Source organism: Schistocerca cancellata, chromosome 5, assembly GCF_023864275.1.
Source record: "Schistocerca cancellata isolate TAMUIC-IGC-003103 chromosome 5, iqSchCanc2.1, whole genome shotgun sequence".
In the NCBI taxonomy this organism is placed as follows: domain Eukaryota; kingdom Metazoa; phylum Arthropoda; class Insecta; order Orthoptera; family Acrididae; genus Schistocerca; species Schistocerca cancellata.
The window spans coordinates 829,837,799-829,863,210 of record NC_064630.1 but is presented as its reverse complement, the minus strand read 5'-3'; the positions used below and the strand labels follow the sequence as shown (position 1 = coordinate 829,863,210).

General features: G+C 45.7%; 1 protein-coding gene across 1 annotated transcript in view; it reads left to right on the top strand.

Moving 5' to 3' along the window:
• The window catches only part of LOC126188827 (uncharacterized), a 165,655-nt gene that overhangs the window by 37,935 nt on the left and 102,308 nt on the right, over positions 1 to 25,412 (top strand). The window contains exon 3 of the mRNA XM_049930440.1: positions 1,100 to 1,403. Coding sequence (XP_049786397.1) covers positions 1,100 to 1,403 — 304 coding nt within the window. The remainder of the gene's footprint in view (positions 1 to 1,099; positions 1,404 to 25,412) is intronic.

The following is a 25,412-nucleotide window of genomic DNA, read 5'->3' as shown; positions in this document are numbered from 1 at the left end:
GTTCACAAAATTTCCCCAAATTATACTTGTCAGTTTCTCCCATGCAGAAACTTTTGGAACAAGCTAAGGCAACTTTCATAGCCGACTGACTCTTTATTCCCATCCAAATGAACTTCTGTATTCTTATATTCTGACAGCATACATCGTTATGGATGACATGAACATTTAATCTTGCCAAGCTACACTCAAAAGATGACTCCAGGATTTACAAAAGACGAATTTCAATTGTGAACTGTGTCAGACCAGAAGGGCCTTGTAAAACAGTAGTGCACTTTTGGCACAAGTTTTTTGAGCACCATCTTCTACCAATGAATTGAAGTGAATGTCACAAATTACTTATTGCACCATACTGTTTGCGCAATCTGTTGAGAAACGCCTTCCTCAAAAACGAACATCTACTGATTACAGAAAGCTGTACAACAATCTGGTGGTGGTCTTTCACAACTAGAAGGTATCACAAGACACCAATCTACTGTTTACTTTCAAAGTGAAGGTACTGTAAAATGTAACTTTCTCGTTGTACTTTAGATTGTTCATTTTATAATGTACTTGCCGTTTTCAATTTTTATCGTCACAAAAAAGAGTAATGCGAAAATTGACCTTCAAGTTCAGTTTCATCATTCTAATTCTACATCTGCATAGATTATACTGATTTTCATAACAGGCCTGAAAAATTTGCATTAATGGGAAAATATATATTTCACTCACCAGCCAGTTTCAACTGTGCACCAATTTCTTCCCAAATTCTGCGTCAGAACATAGTGTCTCTGTATTTAGGGTTCTTCAAAATGTAAAGGCAAGGATGTTGTGAGAGCAGTTCACAGAGCATCACATCCTGTGAGTGGCTCATTTCAGTTTTCCTTGACTGGCTCGACATCTTTCTGGCAGCCGTACGTCTTTGTGTCGTCCGACTTCCGTCGCAACACTGCTCACTGGTGCAGTGCTGCGGCAGCTGCCGCAACAGTCGCGCGTTGCATCCCAAACTCGAACTGTGCATGCGCCAGCAAGCAACTTCTGACGTCACATAGCGACCCGTCGCAGTCGCTAGTGTGCGTCGCGCCTTGGACAACGTACCTTTAGCCTGCATTGAGTCGTGCAGAGGGCCGCGCGGGGAACCGGCGTCGAGTCGCGCTGCCCGGCTGACTTGGCGCGCCCGCAGGCGCTGGTGTTCCTGCGGCAGCGGCGGCGCGTCGACGGCCTGGTGTCGAGGGTGCGGGCCTGCGCGGCCGCCTTCTCGCCGCTGCGGACGGCCAGCCGCGCCGCCATGTTGCGCGAGGCGCGGCGGCGCGCGCTGCTCATGTTCTGCGTCTTCTTCGGCATCGGCGCCGTCGCGCTCAGCCTCTTCTACGCGGGGCCCGCGCTGCAGAACCTCCAGGACGCCGAGGTCCTCGCCAGCGCCGCAGGTGAGCCAACAAGTCGCAGAGTCGCCTTCCGTATCAGCCACCACCGAAGGTGAAGGACTAAGCCATATTTAATATCCTTGCTACACGATCCAGGCCGGAGTGGCCTCGTGGTTTGAGGCGTCATGACACGGACTGCGCGGCCCCTCCCGCCGTAGGTTCGAGTCCTCCCTCAAGTATGGGTGTGTGTGTTGTTCTTAGCATAAGTTAGTTTCACTTACACTACTGGCCATTAAAATTTCTACACCAAGAAGAAATGCAGATGATAAACTGGTATTCATTGGACAAATACACTCCTGGAAATGGAAAAAAGAACACATTGACACCGGTGTGTCAGACCCACCATACTTGCTCCGGACACTGCGAGAGGGCTGTACAAGCAATGATCACACGCACGGCACAGCGGACACACCAGGAACCGCGGTGTTGGCCGTCGAATGGCGCTAGCTGCGCAGCATTTGTGCACCGCCGCCGTCAGTGTCAGCCAGTTTGCCGTGGCACACGGAGCTCCATCGCAGTCTTTAACACTGGTAGCATGCCGCGACAGCGTGGACGTGAACCGTATGTGCAGTTGACGGACTTTGAGCGAGGGCGTATAGTGGGCATGCGGGAGGCCGGGTGGACATACCGCCGAATTGCTCAACACGTGGGGCGTGAGGTCTCCACAGTACATCGATGTTGTCGCCAGTGGTCGGCGGAAGGTGCACGTGCCCGTCGACCTGGGACCGGACCGCAGCGACGCACAGATGCACGCCAAGACCGTAGGATCCTACGCAGTGCCGTAGGGGACCGCACCGCCACTTCCCAGCAAATTAGGGACACTGTTGCTCCTGGGGTATCGGCGAGGACCATTCGCAACCGTCTCCATGAAGCTGGGCTACGGTCCCGCACACCGTTAGGCCGTCTTCCGCTCACGCCCCAACATCGTGCAGCCCGCCTCCAGTGGTGTCGCGACAGGCGTGAATGGAGGGACGAATGGAGACGTGTCGTCTTCAGCGATGAGAGTCGCTTCTGCCTTGGTGCCAATGATGGTCGTATGCGTGTTTGGCGCCGTGCAGGTGAGCGCCACAATCAGGACTGCATACGACCGAGGCACACAGGGCCAACACCCGGCATCATGGTGTGGGGAGCGATCTCCTACACTGGCCGTACACCACTGGTGATCGTCGAGGGGACACTGGATAGTGCACGGTACATCCAAACCGTCATCGAACCCATCGTTCTACCATTCCTAGACCGGCAAGGGAACTTGCTGTTCCAACAGGACAATGCACGTCCGTATGTATCCCGTGCCACCCAACGAGCTCTAGAAGGTGTAAGTCAACTACCCTGGCCAGCAAGATCTCCGGATCTGTCCCCCATTGAGCATGTTTGGGACTGGATGAAGCGTCGTCTCACGCGGTCTGCACGTCCAGCACGAACGCTGGTCCAACTGAGGCGCCAGGTGGAAATGGCATGGCAAGCCGTTCCACAGGACTACATCCAGCATCTCTACGATCGTCTCCATGGGAGAATAGCAGCCTGCATTGCTGCGAAAGGTGGATATACACTGTACTAGTGCCGACATTGTGCATGCTCTGTTGCCTGTGTCTATGTGCCTGTGGTTCTGTCAGTGTGATCATGTGATGTATCTGACCCCAGGAATGTGTCAATAAAGTTTCCCCTTCCTGGGACAATGAATTCACGGTGTTCTTATTTCAATTTCCAGGAGTGTATATTATACTAGAACTAACATGTGATTACATTATCACGCAGTTTGGGCGCATAGATCCTGAGATATCAGTACCCAAAACTACCACCTCTCGCCGTAATAACGGCCTTGATACGCCTGGGCATTGAGTCAAACAGAGCTTGGATGGCGTGTACAGGTATAGCTGCCCATGAAGCTTCAACACGATGCCACTGTTCATCAAGAGTAGTGACTGGCGTATTGTGACGAGCCAGTTGCTCGGCTACCATTGACCAAATGTTTTCAATTGGTGAGAGATCTGAGAATGTGTTGGCCAGGGCAGTAGTCGAATATTTTCTGTATCACGAAACGCCCGTGCAGGACCTGCAACATGCGGTCGTGCATTATCCTGCTGAAATGTAGGGCTTCGCAGGGATCGAATGAGGGGTAGAGCCACGGGTCGCAACACATCTGAGATGTAACGTCCACTGTTCAAAGTGCCGTCCATGCGAGCAAGAAGTGAGCGAGACGTGTAAGCAATGGCACTCCATACCATCACGCCGGGTGATACGCAAGTATGGCGATGACGAATACACGCTTCCTATGTGCGTTCACCGCGATGTCGCCAAACACGGATCCGACCATCATGATGCTGTATACAGAACCTGGATTCATCCGAAAAAATGACGTTCTGCCATTCGTGCACCCAGATTCGTCGTTGAGTACACCATCGCAGGCCCTCCTGTTTGTGATGCAGCGTCAGGGTAACCGCAGCCGTGGTCTCCGAGCTGATAGTCCATGCTGCTGCAAACGTCGTCGAACTGTTCGTGCAGATGGTTGTTGTCTTGCAAACGTCCCCATCTGTTGACTCAGGGATCAAGACGTGGCTGAACGATCCGTTATAGCCACGTGGATAAGATGCCTGTCATCTCGAGTGCTAGTGATACGAGGCCGTTGGGATCCAGCACTGCGTTCCGCATCACCCTCCTGAACCCACCGATTCCATATTATGCCAACAGTCATTGGATCTCGACCAACGCGAGCAGCATTGTCGCGATACGATAAACCGCAATCGCGATAGGCTAGAATCCGACCTTTATCAAAGTGGGAAACGTGATGGTCCGCTCCTTACAGAGGCATCAGAACAACGTTTTACCAGGCAACGCCAGTCAACTGCTGTTTGTGTATGAGAAATCGGTTGGAAACTTTCCTCATGCCAGCACGTTGCAGGTGTCACCACCGGCGCCAACCTTGTGTGAATGCTCTGAAAAGCTAATCATTTGCATATCAAAGCATCTTCTTCCTGTCGCTTAAATTTCGCGTCTGTAGCACGTCATCTTATTGGTGTAGCAATTTTAATGCCAGTAGTGTAGTTTAAGTAGTGTGTAAGTCTAGGGACCGATGACCTAAGCAGTTTGGTCCCTTAGGAATTCACACATATTCGAACATGATCCAGCCTGTCTAGATAGTCTATTGTTTCACACGTGAAATCACTGATGAGCCGAAACACTTTGACTACTTTCCACAGTGAAACTGAGTGCGACCTGGTGCCATTGCAGGCAAGCGACGCAGTAAGGGAAATATGTAAGTCGGAAATATGTAAGTCGGAACGTCATTCCGACTACGACACAGGCCACAAATGGGGAGTGCCATTGACACAAGCGACTTCTACAAATGACAGCACTTTGGAACGCGCAATTCGGAAACGCCGAAGCCGCTTTGCTGTGTTCGTGCTACTGTCGTTAGTATCTGTAGGAGCCATCCAGATGCAGCCTCTTACATGAGTGTAGGACAAATAATTCGGGCGAGGGAAGGTGGTTGTGGAGTCTTCCGGAGCACCAGTGTGCTAGTGAGACATCGTCCGATTAGCAATCATTTATTAACAAGAGATTTTATACCCACTATATCTTCTCCGCAGCACTGCTTACAAGCAGTCACGCTGAAGCTGCGTATCATGCAGGTGCAGAGTAGCACATGAACACCTGGCAGGGAATTAGCAGTGTCTGGCTTTTGCATGTCGGGAGTCAGTGCTGTGGCTCCACTGTATCCAGTAGCTGGTGTGTCGCTACAGCCTGGCGTAGCTGTGTTATTTTATCAGAGCCTCACTGCGGTCATTGAGACAAGCTGTGCTTAGGCTGGGCCCCTGCTGTCAGTTGTCAAAGTGGTATGTAGACAGAAATTCGAGCAATGAGAGGTAGTCCAGCATAGAGTCGGTAAGGTGGTACTTACACTGTCCAGCAGTGGTGGCACAGGTGCCCTGCTCCCAAGCTGAACAGCTTGCATACAGTCAGATCAGTTCTTAATTCACGGAAATCAGCCCAGTCACTCGCCGTTGTGATTGACAGGAGTGCTGCTCACAGATTTCTCTCATGTGGACTTAGAGTAGTGGCCTCCAAGTGGCAGCGGCTGTAGATACTACGTTGAACTCACCAGGGCATCCTGCAGCTGTGCTTGCATCAGTACCTGTGACGGATACGGAATGTTCTAATGCCGAGAAAGAGTTTAAGGGAGGCGAGGGTTGTATAGCAGTCGATGATATGATTCCCCCCATGTAGGTGACCAAATGTGCTCTCGTATCCCGAGCCTGTCAGGGCTCTTGGCTGGCCTAATGTTTAATGAAGTTACAGAAGACCTTTGTGTCTGCTTGGCACTGTTGTCCAAGTGCCGCGTCAGATGTGTTCTGGCGTCACCCTCGCACAGTACGAGGATTTAAGCTCCCTGTCTGTTCTTACTTCTGCGCTCCCACTGTGGACATCGGTTACACCACTGCAGCACGCCTGGAAGGCATGTTCCACTTAGCGTTGACTGTGCCAGTTGTAACAAATTTTTTGTCCTAGACATAATTACTATTCTGCTCTGCAATATATCTTGTAATACACTCCTGGAAATTGAAATAAGAACACCGTGAATTCATTGTCCCAGGAAGGGGAAACTTTATTGACACATTCCTGGGGTCAGATACATCACATGATCACACTGACAGAACCACAGGCACATAGACACAGGCAACAGAGCATGCACAATGTCGGCACTAGTACAGTGTATATGCACCTTTCGCAGCAATGCAGGCTGCTATTCTCCCATGGAGACGATCGTAGAGATGCTGGATGTAGTCCTGTGGAACGGCTTGCCATGCCATTTCCACCTGGCGCCTCAGTTGGACCAGCGTTCGTGCTGGACGTGCTGACCGCGTGAGACGACGCTTCATCCAGTCCCAAACATGCTCAATGGGGGACAGATCCGGAGATCTTGCTGGCCAGGGTAGTTGACTTACACCTTCTAGAGCACGTTGGGTGGCACGGGATACATGCGGACGTGCATTGTCCTGTTGGAACAGCAAGTTCCCTTGCCGGTCTAGGAATGGTAGAACGATGGGTTCGATGACGGTTTGGATGTACCGTGCACTATTCAGTGTCCCCTCGACGATCACTAGTGGTGTACGGCCAGTGTAGGAGATCCCTCCCCACACCATGATGCCGGGTGTTGGCCCTGTGTGCCTCGGTCGTATGCAGTCCTGATTGTGGCGCTCACCTGCACGGCGCCAAACACGCATACGACCATCATTGGCACCAAGGCAGAAGCGACTCTCATCGCTGAAGACGACACGTCTCCATTCGTCCCTCCATTCACGCCTGTCGCGACACCACTGGAGGCGGGCTGCACGATGTTGGGGCGTGAGCGGAAGACGGCCTAACGGTGTGCGGGACCGTAGCCCAGCTTCATGGAGACGGTTGCGAATGGTCCTCGCCGATACCCCAGGAGCAACAGTGTCCCTAATTTGCTGGGAAGTGGCGGTGCGGTCCCCTAGGGCACTGCGTAGGATCCTACGGTCTTGGCGTGCATCCGTGCGTCGCTGCGGTCCGGTCCCAGGTCGACGGGCACGTGCACCTTCCGCCGACCACTGGCGACAACATCGATGTACTGTGGAGACCTCACGCCCCACGTGTTGAGCAATTCGGCGGTACGTCCACCCGGCCTCCCGCATGCCCACTATACGCCCTCGCTCAAAGTCCGTCAACTGCACATACGGTTCACGTCCACGCTGTCGCGGCATGCTACCAGTGTTAAAGACTGCGATGGAGCTCCGTGTGCCACGGCAAACTGTCTGACACTGACGGCGGCGGTGCACAAATGCTGCGCAGCTAGCGCCTTTCGACGGCCAACACCGCGGTTCCTGGTGTGTCCGCTGTGCCGTGCGTGTGTTCATTGCTTGTACAGCCCTCTCGCAGTGTCCGGAGCAAGTATGGTGGGTCTGACACACCGGTGTCAATGTGTTCTTTTTTCCATTTCCAGGAGTGTATATAGTTGTGGCACAACTTGACTAGAAGAAGGGATCGGTTAGTAGGACATGTTCTGAGGCATCAAGGGATCACCAATTTAGTATTGGAGGGCAGCGTGGAGGGTAAAAATCGTAGAGGGAGACCAATAGATGAATACACCAAGCAGATTCAGAAGGAAGTAGGTTGCAGTAGGTACTGGGAGATGAAGAAGCTTGCACAGGATAGAGTAGCATGGAGAGCTGCGTGAAACCAGTCTCAGTACTGAAGACCACAACAACAATATACCTATGGAAAGCTGTTGAAGCGTGGTGAAACAAGAATAGCTGACACGGTGTGTGTCCAAACCTCATCATAAGACATGGAGGACGGAGGCTCGACCACTCTGTGAAGGAGGTCAGCTGGCGGTCCGGAGACGCTCTGGCGCAGCACAAGTTGTTTCGAGTACCCCATTCAGTGCGCTACGATTCCCATGTGGTTCTGCAGCAGACAACCCTCATGCGTTTCCATGTTGACACAGTGCCATCATCAAATACGATTTCAGTGGGCGCAGTGTCATCGTCATTGGGCTGTGGGCCAATGAAAACGTGTCGCGTGTTCAGATGAATCACACTGACCGCTGGGGGCAGCATTAGGCCGCGAGGGTCACTCACCTGGGCTTCCATTCGACCTGTGGTAGTGACCGAAGGCACTGTTATAGCTGTACATACTCGATGTCTTCCCCGATGATGAAGGCAATTTCCATCAGCGTAACTACCCATGTTACAAGGCCAGAATCGTGCTAAAGAGCTTTCTGGAAAGTGCTTCTGGACTCATGTTGATGACTTAGCCAGCGATTTCACCTGGTCTGAAACCAGTGGAACACTTTTGGCGAGCTATCGGGCTCAAAGAGGCGCCATATGTCGCCGAGGTTAGGTTAACCTGTGCTTACATATCTGGTGCACGAACCTGTTGAAACTTAACACCTGTCGAGGACTTGTGGAATGCGCACCACGCAGTATTGCTGCTGTATTCCATTCCAAAGGACACCAGCATGCTATTAAAGAAGTGGCCGTAATGTTCGTCAGTGGTGTATTTGTGACGGTTACAGAGTATTTTAACCTACATCGTGTTTCTTTACGGTAGAACCCTGCCCACCTAGGTGTACAGGCATTGGTACTTCGACTCATATACGAAAAAATCCAGTATTTTTTTACCATTATTCCTCAAATCTGCCACAAGCCTCAATCACGAAAACGATAGTCATACTGGACGTCACGGCTAGATTTTACGCTCTGTCGCAGAGCATTCACTACGTCATCTGTCAAATACGAACATACATGACCGTGTCTTACCAAAGTATGAATCTTGTCGCTGTTACATATCAGGCCTAATTTCCTGATACAGATATTTCCTCATAGTCCCTGTGTTCTAGCTGTAAGAAATGGAAGGGAGATCACGGTTTAAGGTCCAGTCGACGATCACGTTATTATAGACGGAGCACAAGCGCAGATTGAGGATGGATGTATCCTTTTGACAGGAACCGTCCCAGCGAATTGAACGAAATCAAGGAAAAACTAAATCAGGATAGCCGAACGGGGACATGAACCAGCATCCTTCCGAAAGTGAGATCAGTGTGTTGACCACCTCGCTGACTGATGCAGTGTCGTAAATTATGCAGTAAGGATCCAGTAGTAATAATTTTTTGCCCCAGATATTTGGGACATCTTACATGTCGCCGGCCGAAGTGGCCGTGCGGTTCTAGGCGCTGCAGTCTGGAAGCGCGAGACCACTACGCTCGCAGGTTCGAATCCTGCCTCGGGCATGGATGTGTGTGATGTCCTTAGGTTAGTTAGGTTTAACTAGTTCTAAGTTCTAGGGGACTAATGACCTCAGAAGTTGAGTCCCATAGTGCTCAGAGCCCGAGCCATGTTACATGTCACTCTATTCCCAGAGTAGGGAATAGTCACAGTCGTTAAAGTACCTGGTTCGACGTATGAATACGAGTTTTCTATTTTTTCACTACGAGATATACAGAGTGCGAAACTAGCGACAGTGGTCGACTTATTGTCACGTTAGTGTTGGCAAACTATGATGCCGCAGGGTATACGTCTTCAAACTACCGACTGATACTGCACTTCTCTCTTGCAAAAGAGGTTTACCGCAGCATTGGGGTATCACTTCCATGTATCTGTGTGAATACTTCTTTGGAAAATAAAGTATTTACTAGCCACACTAACTGTTGCTAAATCCACGGTAGAGCCTGGGTTGATGGGATGGGCACATGAGATCTAGCTGGAAATGTCATACTTTATTTCTTCTTCGTTATATAGTTACACCAGCTGGACAAAAATGTGGAAGAACCACAGACACATCACATTGCCATGTCTGATACGGTGTAGGAAAACTGTAGGTAATCAAAACAGATTCCAGTCGTCTCGGAATGGATGAATCAGGTGTTTTATGGTTTTCAATGGAATCTTATACCTTTCTTCCTGAAAAACAGTGACAAGTTACGGTAACCATGATGGAGGCGAATAGCAATCACACACCCTCCTATACAAAGTAAATCACAAAAGCTCAAGATCTTGTGACAATGGTGGACAGGGGAGATGCGATAATTTATCCTCGAAACCACAAAACCAGTTTTTGGCGATGAGAGGTGTGTGAGTAGGGCCCTTGTCGTCTTGAAACATAGCATCACCAATGGGAAACAATCATTATACGATGGGATGGACCTGATCAACCAAAGTGGTCACATAATCCTCGGCAATAATTCGACTTTGACGAGTAACCACTGGGCCCATGTAAGTACACCGCCAAGTTTCATTTTTGGGACGTAAACACCGCCAGAATCTGGAAACAGTGAGAAACAAGATTCATCTGACAAAATCACATTCGTCCATTGCTCCAGAGTCCAAGTTTTATGGCTTCCGCACGACGTCTTCTTCGTACGGCATTTCCATCACTGGCGAGTGGTTTTAGAATTTCAGTTCGCCCTGTACCTCCCTGCATATGGAGTTCCCTTCATATTACTCTGTTGTTCACAGAATTCGCGAGTGTGACATTCAGTCTGCCGAGACTTTTTCCGCTTTTGTCCTCTTATTTTTCGTCAGTCCTCTTCAATGACCGTCTGTCAAGATCATTCAACACAAAACTTTCGTCCACGTTGTGGCTTAGCGGCTGATGTCTTTCCGCTTTCCCTGTATGCTGAATAAATCATCATTACGGTGTATCTTGAAGCAACATACATGTTGGCTTCCTTGGTTACGCAAACACCGAAAATTAGAGCACCAAAAATTAGCCCATGTTCGAATTCACTCAGCTCCGACATAATATACTCACAACTACACAGAAGAAAGTTCTGTAAACGACTGGCATTTGCAACGTATTGAGGACACTGCACAGGTGCCATTAGTTGTCAAATAAATTAACGTAACCTGCAGACTTCGCTATCATCTGCATTTATGTTGAAGCCAAGCCAAACACTTCTCGCGCTGTTTCCGTTTTATCTAACCCCTGTACTTGTATTGCATAGTTACAAAATATCACCATAAGCAGAGTTTGTTATCTGTATTGTATTACGTCCTGGTATTTTTCTTATACGCTAGTTTGATTTTGATAATATTTTATGATTCATCTAACAATACGAATTTAATCACACACACTGGCATTAACCACAAAATTTCCCCCTGAGATCTTGTACGTGTACTTCATTACAATGAACTCTTACACACAATTCTCTTATTGTCTTCATCACATGAGTTAAAAGTTTACATGTCCTGCTTGACATTCACCAATAATTATCGTACAATTACGTCGACATAGCTATGCTACGTTGGCAAATGCACTTCGGTTTTGTTCATTCATTGTGGAAACCTTCATTTTTTCTTCGCCGGTAGTGAGGTACAGTTTACTATAAGCACTATACTTGCAGTGGTGCCTCGTTTCTGAAGCCTGGATTAGTCTCGATCGTTCGTGTTCAGGACCTGTTCCTTACTTCCAAGCACATGATTTCGAACCGCGGCCACCTTACGCCACTGATAGAGTTTTTGACGCAGCTGATCTGCAATCACAAGAAATAAAGTTTTGCGTGCAACGGGAGAAGAATGGATGTCTATTGCTTTTCGATGTACTAGCGAATACAATGTTCAAAAATAACAAGAGGAGGAAGTACACTTGGGAAACGTCTGGAGACAGGACAAGTATGCAGCTGGATTACTTGTGGATCAGAGATTCCAAAATCAGATATTGGATTGTAAGGCGTATTCGGGAGAAAGACATAGACTCAGATCACAATGCACTAATGGTGAAGGAGAGACTGAAGTTTAAGAGAATCGTACGGAAAAATCACTGAAATGCTGAGGAAGGATGAGGTGCGATTGAAGTCCTCTAAGGCTGCAAATAGCGCGATAGTTATTGCGCAGTTTAGTGAAAGATAATGAATTGGACACCCCTAAAAAGGGCAATCACAGAATTTTAGCAGACAAATATGGGTATGAGAAACATAACTGCGAAGAAATATTGGGTACTTCAATAGATGCACGAAAGATGAAAAAACAAAAAAGTCTAAGAAAAGACGGGAATACAGCAATATAAATCACCCAGGAACGAAATAAGACGTTCAGGGGAGCCAAATCTAAAAGGGAAGAAATATTTCTGTTGATCGCCGAAAGATGAATGCATGAAGATGTTCAGGAAAAAATAGGAATACAGTAATGTAAATCACTTAGGAACGAAACAAGTGGGAACTGGCAGGAAGCCAAGACGAAATGGCTACAGGAAAAATGCGAAGACGTCGAAAAAGGAATGGTAGTTGGAAGGACTGATATAGCATATAGAAGAGTCAAAACGATTTAGGAGCAATAAGAAGGAAAGGCGACAACGTTAAGTGTGCAAGAGAATTTCCGTAGTGAAACTCAAAGGAGAAAGCTATATACAACGTGTTGGAGATGCCTGAGACGAGATGGAGGAGGAATTGGGGTGGATATGGGAGACATGAGAACCAGTATTAGAGCCAGACTTTAACAGACCTCTTTCTACTTGCGATGAAGTAAGACGGAAGGTGAAGATAACATTACTTCGGAATTTACAAAATAATTCGGAGAAGAGACCACCAAACATCTATTCAAGTAGATTTGTAGAATATTGAGACTGGAGATATGCTATCAGACTACCAGAAAAATATCATTTACAAAGCCCTGAAAAAAACCAGGGCAAATGAGTCTGAGAACTATCGTAAAAACAGATTAACAGCTCATACATCGATGTTACTGACAATAGCTATATACGGAAGAAAAAAGAAGAAAACTGAGCGACTGTTAAATGATGATTAGTTTGGTAGTAGGAAATGTAAAGGCACCAGAGAATGGAAGCAAGACATAAGAAAAATATAGACACTTATACAGGTTTTATTGACACAGAATAAACTTTCGACAACGTAAAGTGGAGCATGAAGTTCGAAATTATCAAGAAAATCGGTGTTGGCTTTGAGGAAAGACGAGTGCAGAAGAACAAAGACAGAAAAATGAGTATGGAAGATTAAGAACGTAGTGTTCGCGTTGAAAGGGATGTAGCTCGATGTAACATAAAAAATGACGTAAATAAAATGAAAGTTCATGAGTGAGACAATAATTGAAGATGAAAGGATGACAGTCATGAAGACATTTCTAACCTCAGTGGAAGTTAGTGCAAACTGTAGGACCTGTTCAGTGGACTGAGTACACAATATGGCCTGACAACGAGAGTAAAACGAAGAAAGACGAAAGTAATGAGGAGTGCCAGTAACGAGATTAGCAATCAACTTAACATAAAAGTGGGAAGCATGAAGTAAACGAAGTGAAGGAATTCTTTATCTTGGAAGCAAGTTAACACGTGTCAGACAAAGCAAGCAGGATATGAAAAGCAGCCATTCCTGGCCAAAGATGTATACTACCGTCAAACTTCCTTAATTTGAAGAATTTAAATTTGGAACACAGGAATGTATGAAAATGACTAATGAACTGGGACAAAAACGACAAGGAAAGCAACCACAGCATTTGAGATGAGGTACTGCAGGAGGCTGTTAAAATTGGGTTAACTGATAAGTTAACAAATTAGGAGGTTGTCCACAAAATCGACGAGAAGGGGAACATGCGGGAAACATTGACAAGAAGTAGAGACAAAATGATAGGACTAGTGTAAAGAAATAAAGCAATAACGTCTACAGTTCATGAGGGTGCTGAAGAGGTTATGCACTGTAGAGGAAGAGAGAAATGGAAATAAATCCTACAAATAATTAAGGACGTAGTGTGGAAGTACTACTCTGAAATGTGGAGGATATTACACAAGAGGAACCCGTGGCAGGCCGCACCAATCCAGTCAGAAGAATCACTCCCTCTCCCTACACCGCATCCCAAAAAAAGACGTAGGCAAGCCGAGTTTCCATCGCATTCACTGTACCATTAAGGACACTCGTGCAGATTTAAATCTGTGGCAATTATCCCTCGCAATCTGTGAAAATCCTTAGAATGCTGGCCGCACGGCCCATCTAGATCATGTGACTGGCAACCACCAGGTCACATATTCCCCCTACACAGGGAAAATAATTCTCACATCATCAGTTTACGAATGGTATGCAAGCCAGAATGTCAGATCGATCACAAAAAGAAGACATAGATGTTTAAGATCTTTATTCCGTAGGTGCGAAATGTTTGACATAAATTCCAGGATAATGTAGAAATATTATGTGAAGTGAAATTTGAATTGTCTTTACGGGACTGTCAAGGAAGGTAAACTACTTGAATTTTCGGTGGTCTTTAAAAATCTGTGGTAAATTTTCTGCAGGACCCACCACACACATTGTGTAAGATCGATGCACCGAAACCCAGCTTCGCATCCGGCCCACTCTTTAGCTGACATCTGGCTGAGCACTTGCTTTCTCTTCTTTCGCCTTTCCGCGGATTGCATCCAGGTTAAATTACTGCCTGCAGCCTACAGCTTCTTTCTTTTGGGATTCTGTAGTCAGGGAAGCAGTGGAAATAAGACTTGCACACAACCTGATGAAAAATGATGATGTATGTAGTATAGCAGGGCCGGTAAGATCCCACGAAAACATCGGGCGATACATAACTTCCACAAGGCGTTCGATACAGTTCCCCACAGTCGTTTAATGAACAAAGTAAGAGCATATGGACTATCAAACCAATTGTGTGATTCGATTGAGGAGTTCCTAGATAACAGGACGCAGCATGTCATTCTCAATGGGGAGAAGTCTTGAGTAAGATCGATGCACCGAAACCGAGCTTCCCATCCGGCACTCAATGGGGAGAAGTCTTCCGAAGTAAGAGTGATTTCAGGTGTGCCGCAGGGGAGTGTCATAGGACGGTTGCTATTCACAATATACATTAATGACCTGGTGGATGACATCGGAAGTTCACTGAGGCTTTTTGCAGATGATGCTGTGGCGTATCGAGAGGTTGTAAGAATGGAAATTGTACTAAAATGCAGGAGGATCTGCAGCGAATTGACGCATGGTGCAGGGAATGGCAATTAAATCTCAATGTAGACAAGTGTAATGTGCTGCGAATACACAGAAAGATAGATCCTTTATCATTTAGCTACAAAATAGCAGGTCAGCAACTGGAAGCAGTTAATACCATAAATTATCTGGGAGTACGCATTAAGAGTGATTTAAAATGGAATGATCATATAATGTTGATCGTCGGTAGAGCAGATACCAGACTGAGATTCATTGGAAGAATCCTAAGGAAATGCAATCCGAAAACAAAGGAAGTACGTTACAGTACGCTTGTTCGCCCACTGCTTGAATACTGCTCAGCAGTGTGGGATCCGTACCAGATAGGGTTGATAGAAGATGTAGAGAAGATCCAACGGAGAGCAGCGCACTTCGTAACAGGATCATTTAGTAATCGCGAAAGCGTTACGGAGATGATAGATAAACTCCAGTGGAAGACTCTGCAGGAGAGACGCTCAGTAGCTCGGTACGGGCTTTGGTCAAAGTTTCGAGAACATACCTTCACCGAAGAGTCAAGCAGTATATTGCTCCCTCCTACGTATATCTCGCGAACAGACCATGAGGATAAAATCAGAGAGATTAGAGCCCACACAGAGGCATACCGACAATCCTTCTTTCCACGAACAATACGAGACTGGAGTAGAAGGGAGAACTGATAGAGGTACTCAAGGTACCCTCCGCCACACACCGTCAGGTGGCTTGCGGAGTATGGATGTAGATGTAGATGTAGATAATATGGTAACACCGTAACTGACAAGCAGTAGGTTATCACCGTATGTTCTGGCCCCCAGCATCGTCAATAACGGGTTTTTTATTTCAAACTTATGGATAAGATAAGAGGGTACCAAGTTGCACATCCACCGGTCATCCCCCACTCCCCTCCCCATACTCCAGGGAACAGCCAGGAATTGATCAAGGTCATCCAGGGAAACTCCAGCACACCTTAGGCAATTGTGTGTGTTATATTGAAGGTCATGATGTAACTCGATACCAGTCATGTGGTTCTACCCACACACCTTAGGTATAAGGCTAGTCATTTGATAAGGCTGGTCATTTGATAAAATATTCGTGGGAACCCCTGCACTAGTTAGAACGCATTAACATGGAGCGAAACCCCATGGACCAATAACGTTCAAGCTCCCCGTCCTCCCCTTATCACCATTTATAACTAGCATAACTGTGTACGCCTGTCCATTTGATGTCTGAGCGTCATAAGGAATGATTCAGATCTGTTGTACATAAACTAGTATTAACACTAGTCCTATACTGGCAGTGTTTCAAAATAACAACATTAATATAACGAATTAATTTTATCGTTCATTATTTAAAGAATTCTGTTTTTACAGTACAATTATTACAATATTTTTTGTTGTTCATCTTCGTTCTTTTATTTACAAAGCTGTTTCTCTCTGACTACATATCTCTCACTGGATTCTTGCAAAGCAATTTTTTCTTATGGATGGAAATTTGCAAAGCTATCTCTCTTATAGTTTTTGTTGATGTACCTACACAGCCAAATTTTCTCTTACTCACACAGATATACACACACGCAAACACACACACTCACACACACGCACGCACAAACTGGCACATACACACACACACACACACACACACACACACATATATATATATATATATATATATATATATATATATATATATATATATATATAATTTGCAAATTTTTTCTGATGACTTATGGCTACCAGTTACATTTGTGTACGTTATAGCTGGTTAGTGCAGTGAACAGGAACTCAAACACTACATTTCCCATTTAGTTTCTATACACATTTGTTACCCTTTTGTACAATATTTATGTTTTCTTTCTCATTGATTTTATCATCATTTAATATATAAAGAATTTACATTTGTTTACTGATCTTTCTGTACTCAGTGTTTACATTTTAATCATTTCTTTCTGATCATATTTTTATGTGTGTGTACATACACTCCTGGAAATGGAAAAAAGAACACATTGACACCGGTGTGTCAGACGCACCATACTTGCTCCGGACACTGCGAGAGGGCTGTACAAGCAATGATCACACGCACGGCACAGCGGACACACCAGGAACCGCGGTGTTGGCCGTCGAATGGCGCTAGCTCCGCAGCATTTGTACACCGACGCCGTCAGTGTCAGCCAGTTTGCCGTGGCATACGGAGCTCCATCGCAGTCTTTAACACTGGTAGCATGCCGCGACAGCGTGGACGTGAACCATATGTGCAGTTGACGGACTTTGAGCGAGGGCGTATAGTGGGCATGCGGGAGGCTGGGTGGACGTACCGCCGAATTGCTCAACACGTGGGGCGTGAGGTCTCCACAGTACATCGATGTTGTCGCCAGTGGTCGGCGGAAGGTGCACGTGCCCGTCGACCTGGGACCGGACCGCAGCGACGCACAGATGCACATGCACGCCAAGACCGTAGGATCCTACGCAGGGCCGTAGGGGACCGCACCGCCACTTCCCAGCAAATTAGGGACACTGTTGCTCCTGGGGTATCGGCGAGGACCGTCTCCATGAAGCTGGGCTACGGTCCCGCACACCGTTAGGCCGTCTTCCGCTCACGCCCCAACATCGTGCAGCCCGCCTCCAGTGGTGTCGCGACAGGCGTGAATGGAGGGACGAATGGAGACGTGTCGTCTTCAGCGATGAGCGTCGCTTCTGCCTTGGTGCCAATGATGGTCGTATGCGTGTTTGGCGCTGTGCAGGTGAGCGCCACAATCAGGACTGCATACGACCGAGGCACACAGGGCCAACACCCGGCATCATGGTGTGGGGAGCGATCTCCTACACTGGCCGTACACCACTGGTGATCGTCGTGGGGACACTGAATAGTGCACGGTACATCCAAACCGTCATCGAACCCATCGTTCTACCATTCCTAGACCGGCAAGGGAACTTGCTGTTCCAACAGGACAATGGACGTCCGCATGTATTCCGTGCCACCCAACGTGCTCTAGAAGGTGTAAGTCAACTACCCTGGCCAGCAAGATCTCCGGATCTGTCCCCCATTGAGCATGTTTGGGACTGGATGAAGCGTCGTCTCACGCGGTCCTCACGTCCAGCACGAACGCTGGTCCAACCAAGGCGCCAGGTGGAAATGGCATGGCAAGCCGTTCCACAGGACTACATCCAGCATCTCTACGATCGTCTCCATGGGAGAATAGCAGCCTACATTGCTGCGAAAGGTGGATATACACTGTACTAGTGCCGACATTGTGCATGCTCTGTTGCCTGTGTCTATGTGCCTGTGGTTCTGTCAGTGTGATCATGTGATGTATCTGACCCCAGGAATGTGTCAATAAAGTTTCCCCTTCCTGGGACAATGAATTCACGGTGTTCTTATTTCAATTTCCAGGAGAGTATATGCAAAATGGGAACTAGCAGCAGCAGGTGAAGAATGCACTTATGTCAAGCAATTTGATTTCGTGGTGTCTTTTCATCAAACCCAGGTATTCTAATGGGAGGATGCCCTTCTTGTCACAAACTGACACCTTGCATCATCCGGACATGTGGCTTTGGTGATATGCATGTCATCCTGATGCATCATCTTAGCAGCCTTGTGAAGTGTTGCGGTGTGTATGGAACAAACCAATTACGGAAATCACAGCAATATTTTTGGCATGATTCTCTCGGAAAATACAATGTACTTATCAATGGTGTCATTAATGACACTGACCTTATCATCCTTCAACCTGAAATCACCTAAGTGTTTAACGGGGAAGTGGGCATTGTACCCACTCAAATATTGAAAGAAAGTTAGTATGTCCCATTGCAGTTGGTACTCCTAGTTGCATGTATTGTGAACTGCAGCGTGGAACTCCCCCATTAGAGGCAACATGGAGGTTTTGCTTCTCTATTGAATGTCAGCTCACAAATAAGACACTCAACTTCTTGCTGGTACAAGGTATTATTCTCTTGTGAGTCGCTCATGGGAACGCTGTTGCGATAAATCTTAAGAAACTTCCTATGCAAGTTTTCGGGCTCAGCGAGGAACTATCTCGAAGGATTATCTCCAATGTACGCTTCGAATGTACTGTGTGACTGGAGACATACAAGCATACAAGTTGATACGCTGCCGAACAGGGTCGGTGCCGTTTGGTGAGAGTTGTATGGGAGGAAGTGGGGTCATTCTGACAGTGCACCACATGAGCCAGGGCGCACTTGAAGGTAGTGTACACAGCGGAGGTACGTCACTCCTAGTTTGGATATTCTTAAACCTTAAGAACTTCTTATCCTTGATTGACATATCCTAGCCCAAGCAATCAGTCAGATGCCATTCCAGATAATCACTCCTCGTAAAATAGCCGAGCTATCTGCGCCAAAAATACATTGTACATTTTTTTGTTGTCAACTGGGCAGAAAGCAGATGCACAGGTATTTGATACACAGGTAGTGTTGCTTCTCGCTGTCAGAGGAAAGCAAAACATTAACATGTTTTGGGCACTGATCCGTTAATTTTGGAAAGTATTGGGTTCAACTGATATATGGTTTACGTGTTTATTCTGTACAGTGTCATCATAGTAATCGTCTTCTGGCTTATCAACACCCAGGGTGTATAAGTGAATTGAACAATAGGGGTGCTACACCTCGAAATTTGAAATGTCCTGGAGTGGATGTGTTAACATCAGAATAATGTTATCACTCATCTTCGACAGCAAATCCATGTATTTACAGGCGTTTTAGTATTTGCTTCGGCGCTTAGTTTTATGCATGTTGACACCTGGAAGGGGTACTGGGTTGGCACTCTGTTGGTTGGTTGGTAATGGAAGCAATAACATACAGTTGTACACTTACATACAGAATATGAAAAAATATGGAAAAATCGGGAAATATGGAAGAATTTGTTGAAAAGTATAATAAATACAGTTAATCTGAATACAACATAGTTATACAGGATATCTTTTTATATTTAGAAAGTAGCCGAAATTTTTTCTGGCATAAGAAGTAGATCAAAGTTCATGGAGTAATCTTGGATACTGTACTAGAGAGCTATAAGTTTGTACTAAGGAGGACAGAACTTTTAGAATCACAGCACCATCTGCTCTCGAAAACTACTGAGAGATCTATGCTAAAGTTTAAGAGAGTTTAGAGTTCCCTTGCGAAACGTATATGGGGTTTCTTATTTGTACAGAGGGCTGCATGAAGAGGCATGGTGTCAAACATGCACTTACAAATAATAAAAAAAATTACGCAGCTGGAGTAATCGGCACAGAACGGCTGTAACGAGTAGAGATTAGAGAGGACATGACAACACACACGCTTGAATAGCGCAAAGAAGGTGCATTCGAGAGACCTGGTGAGAAGATGGATTTGCCATAGTGCACTACTCTGTGTGTGTGTGTTTGTGTGTATGTGTGTGTGTGTGTGTGTGAGAGAGAGAGAGAGAGAGAGAGAGAGAGAGAGAGGACCGATATTTCTTATTTATTTTGAATGTTGTGGTGTTTCACCCCGTTCATGTGAGATGCAAGTCATGTGTATCTGGAATCATAAAAATATTTGGAAGCAATGTAAAGTGTTATGATTTCAAAACTAATACACATGGATCCCATATTCACGTTTCTATAGATGAAGTCATGCAAAGTTTGTATTTTATCTAAATGACTAAGATTAGCCCTAATGTTGCTATTTCTCGGCGTTTTTCAAGTTTGTAAAACCATTTATCCTACATCTAACCATTTTTTTCCATTGTTCTCTCCAGTAGCATCAGTTGTTGGGTACATACTGCTCTCAACACATACGAAATGTGTACCCCTGGCACTAGGGGTATCCATATCCCAGCATAAACACCCACCTACCCAACCACCGACCAACCCATCCACCCTTCCCCCACCCCCCTCCCACACACACACACACACACACACACACACACACACACACACACACACAAATAGAGAAATTACACCAACACTTACAGGGGAATGAACCAGAGTGCTACAATCTTGGGTCTTTACGCACAGATATTTGCTGCCAATATGGATAATCAACTAACTGTGTTTGACGTGTGGACAATATCCATCTGTATCCATCTGCCTACAATTTTAATTACTGTACGTGGAAATTCCTCCCTCCACCCCTCCCCCCCTCCCCACCCCCCCGTCCCATGAACTATGGACCTTACCGTTGGTGGGGAGGCTTGCGTGCCTCAGCGATACAGATAGCCGTACCGTAGGTGCAACCACAACGGAGGGGTATCTGTTGAGAGGCCAGACAAACGTTTGGTTCCTGAAGAGGGGCAGCAGCCTTTTCAGTAGTTGCAGGGGCAACAGTCTGGACGATTGACTGATCTGGCCTTGTAACACTAATCAAAACGGTCTTGCTGTGTTGGTACTGTGAACAGCTGAAAGTAAGGGGAAACCACAGCCGTAATTTTTCCCGAGGGTATGCACCTTTACTGTATGGTTACATGATGATGACGTCCTCTTAGGTAAAATATTCCGGAGGTGAAATAGTCCCCCATTCGGATCTCCGGGAAGAGACTACTCAGCAGGACGTCGTTATCAGGAGAACGAAAACTGGCGTTCTACGGATCGGAGCGTGGAATGTCATATCCCTTAACCGGGCAGGTAGGTTAGAAAATTTAAAAATGGAAATGGATAGGTTAAAGTTAGATATAGTGGGACTGAGTGAAGTTCGGTGGTAGGAGGAACAGGACTTCTGGTCAGGTGGCTACAGGGTTATAAATACGAAATCAAATAGAGGTAAGGCAGGAGTAGGTTTAATAATGAATAAAAATATAGCAGTGCTTCTACAAACAGAATAGTGAACGCATAATTATGAATAAGATAGACACGAAGCCCACGGCTACCACAGTATTACAAGTTTTTATGAGAACTAGCTCTGCAGACGACGAAGCGATTGAGGAAATGTATGACGAGATAAAAGAAATTATTCAGATAGTGAAGGGAGACGAAAATTTAATAGTCATGAGTGACTGGAACTCGATAGTAGGGAAAGGAAGAGAAAGAAACGTAGTAGGTGAATATGGAATGGGGGTAAGGATTGAAAGAGGAAGACGACTGGTAGAATTTTGCACAGAGCATAACTTACTCATAGCTAACACTTGGTTTAAGAATCATGAAAGAAGGTTGTATATATGGAAGAGGCCTGGAGAGACCTGAAGGTTTCAGATAGATTATATAATGGTAAGACAGAGATTTAGGACCGAGGTTTTAAATTGTAAGACATTTCCAGAGGCAGATGTGTACTCTGACCACACTGTATTGGTTATGAATTGTAAATTAAAACTGAACAAACTGCAAAAAGGTGGGACCTGGATAAACTGACAGAACCAGAGGTTGTGGAGAGTTTCAGGGAGAGCATTAGAGAACGATTGACAAGAATGGGGTAAAGAAATACAGTAGATGAGGAGTGGGTACTTTTGAGAGATGAAATAGTGAAGGCATCGGAGGATCAAGTAGGTAAAAAGACGAGGGCTAGTAGAAATCCTTGGGTAACTGAAAAAAATATTGAATTTAATTGATGAAAGGAGAAAACATCAAAATGCAGTAAATGAAGCAGGCAAAATGGAATACAAATGTCTCAAAAATGGGATCAACAGGAAGTTCCAAATGGCTAAGTAGGGATGGCTAGAGGACAAATGTAAGGATGTAGACTCATATCTCACTAGGGGTAAGAGAGATACTGCCTACAGGATAATTAAGGAGCCATTTGGAGAAAAGAGAACCACTTGTATGAATATCAAGAGCTCGGATAGAAACCCAGTTGTAAGCAAAGAAGGGAAAGCAGGAAGGTGGAAGGAGTATATAGAGGGTCTATACAAGAGCGATGTAGTTGATCACAATATTATAGAAATGGAAGAGCATGTAGATGAAGATGAAATGGGAGAAATGATACTGCATGAAGTGTTTGACAGAGCACTGAAAGCTCTAAGTCGAAACAGTGCCCCAGGAGTAGACAACATTCCATTAGACCTACTGATAGCTTTGGGAGAGCCAGCCTTGACAAAACTCTACCATCTGGTGAACAAGCTGTATGAGACAAGCGAAATATCTTCAGACTTGAAGAAAAATGTAATAATTCCAGTCCCAAAGAAAGCGGGTGCTGACAGATGTGAAAATTACCGAACTATCAGTTTAATAAGTCACAGCTGCAATATACTAACACGAATTGTTTGCAGACAAATGGAATAATTGGTAGAAGCTGATCTCGGGGAAGATCAGTTTGGATTCCGTAAAAATGTTGGAACACGTGAGGCAATACTGACCCTACGACCTGTCATAGAAGATAGATTGAGGAAAGGCAAACCTACGTTTCTAGCATTTGTAGACTTAGGGAAAGCTTTTGACAATGTTGACTGGAATACTCTCTTTCAAATTATGAAGGTGACAGGGGTAACATACAGGGAGCGAAAAGCTATTTACAATTTGTACAGAAACCAGATGGCAGTTATAAGAGTCGAGGGGCATGAAACGGGAAGCAGTGCTTGGGAAGGAAGTGAGATGGGCTTGTAGCCTATCCCCGATGTTATTGAATCTGTTTATCGAGCAAGCAGTAACGGAGACAAAAGAAAAATTCGGTGTAGGAATTAAAATCCATGAAGAAGAAATGAAAAATTTGAAGTTTGCCGATGACATTGTAATTCTCTCAGAGACAGAAAAGGACCTGGAAGAGCAATTGAACGGAATAGGCTGTGTCTTGAAAGGAGGATGTAAGATGAACATCAACAAAAGCAAAAGGAGGATAATGGAATGTAGTCAAATTAAATCAAGTGATGCTGAGGGTATTAGATTAGGAAATGAGACACTTAAAATAGTATATGAGTTTTGCTTTTTGGGGATCAAAATAACTGATGATGGTCAAAGTTGTTAACATGCAGTATAGATTTAAAATTCAGGAAGTCGTTTCTGAAAGGAGTTGTGTGGAGTGTAGCTATGTATGGAAGTGAAATGTGGACGATAAATAGTTTAGACAAGAAGAGATAGAAGCTTTCGAAATGTGGTGCTACAGAAGAATGCTGAAGATTAGATGGGTAGACCACATAACTAATAAGGAGGTATTGAATAGGATTGAGGAGAAGAGAAACTTGTGGCAGAACTTGACTAGAAAAAGGGATCGGTTGGTAGGACATGTTCAGAAGCATCAAGGGATCACCAATTTAGTATTGGAGGGCAGTGTGGAGGGTAAAAATCATAGGGGGAGAACAAGAGATGAATACACTAAGCAGAATCAGAAGGATGTAGGTTGCAAATTTAGTATTGGAGGGCAGTGTGGAGGGTAAAAGTCATAGGGGGAGAGGAAGAGATGAATACACTAAGCAGAATCAGAAGGATGAATGTTGGAGAAGGTACTGGGAAATGAAGAAGCTTGCACAGGATATAGTAGCACGGAGAGCTGCATCAAACCAGTCTCTGGACTGAAGACAACAACAACAACATGTGGAAATTGATTATGCAAACTCATGCTCATATAAAATGCTACACTTTCTAGATAGTGGTACTGCTAAGCACATTGAATTTTTTATCATACTTTCTTAAAGCACTTCAGTGTGGTAACGTCTTGATACAATCATGTATTCCTATCTCAAGATAATGCCAGCAGGCTCTTAGATAAGCTGTGTGCGACTGCAGCTGCCTAACGACTGGACAGTCTGCAAGGCTCTTGTGAAGCCTCGCTGTTTGAATAAAAAAATATTCTCAGTACCTTCCATTACTCTTATTATTATTGTTATTATTATTGTGGAAGTAGTGCATAGTGCGAGACGTAACTGTCTCTTAGCGCTATTTGATGGTTACACTTTTAACTTCTGGGCTAGTCAATGCCTGCACGTTGTTAAAATATGTAGCATAACCTTTAACAGTGGCACATGATGTTTGAGAAGTGGGCTGGAGATACCCGTTGTTGTGCACAGTAGGTCTCACAAGTCTTGGTAAATGTTTCTTCTCCATTGAGCAGCGTAATTGACAGCTCGTGATGGATCAGTGTGCGCACCTGCAGTGAAATATAATCTGGTGTGCAAAAACCAGGCGAAAGTGGTGTAAGATTGCGACACGTACGCACAGACGCGAGCAGATGCCATCCTGCATAAAAAAAAGTGATTAGAATATGCGTTTCCCATTTGCTGAAATAAGCAAATCAATGTGGTCTTCGGCTATAAATACGTTTTCGTTGCGGGAAGTCATTCCAGTCTGAGGCTTGCTAGTAGTAACATCAGCAGCGCCAAAAGAATTTGTTGTGGATTGGCAAGAGAGCCAACCCGTTTTTGAGAGGAAGCCGAAAGGCACGCGTTTTAGCTCACGCAGGCTGTCGTGAGGTCTGGAACAGGTCAAGGAAATTAGACTAGCATAAAAGGACGTAGCTGTGAAATACTTAACTTTAATCCATAAATGGTGAACATCGTTCTTGACTGTACATGTTTTACAGCATCAATAGTAACTGGTAATGGCTCCTTGCAAGGTCGTAGCAAATGACGTAGCTGAAGGCTATGCTAACTACCGTCTCGGCAAATGAGAGCGTATTTTGTCAGTGTACCATCGCTAGCAAAGTCGGCTGTACAACTGGGCCGAGTGCTAGGAAGTCTCTCTACTCCTGCCGTGTGGCGGCCGA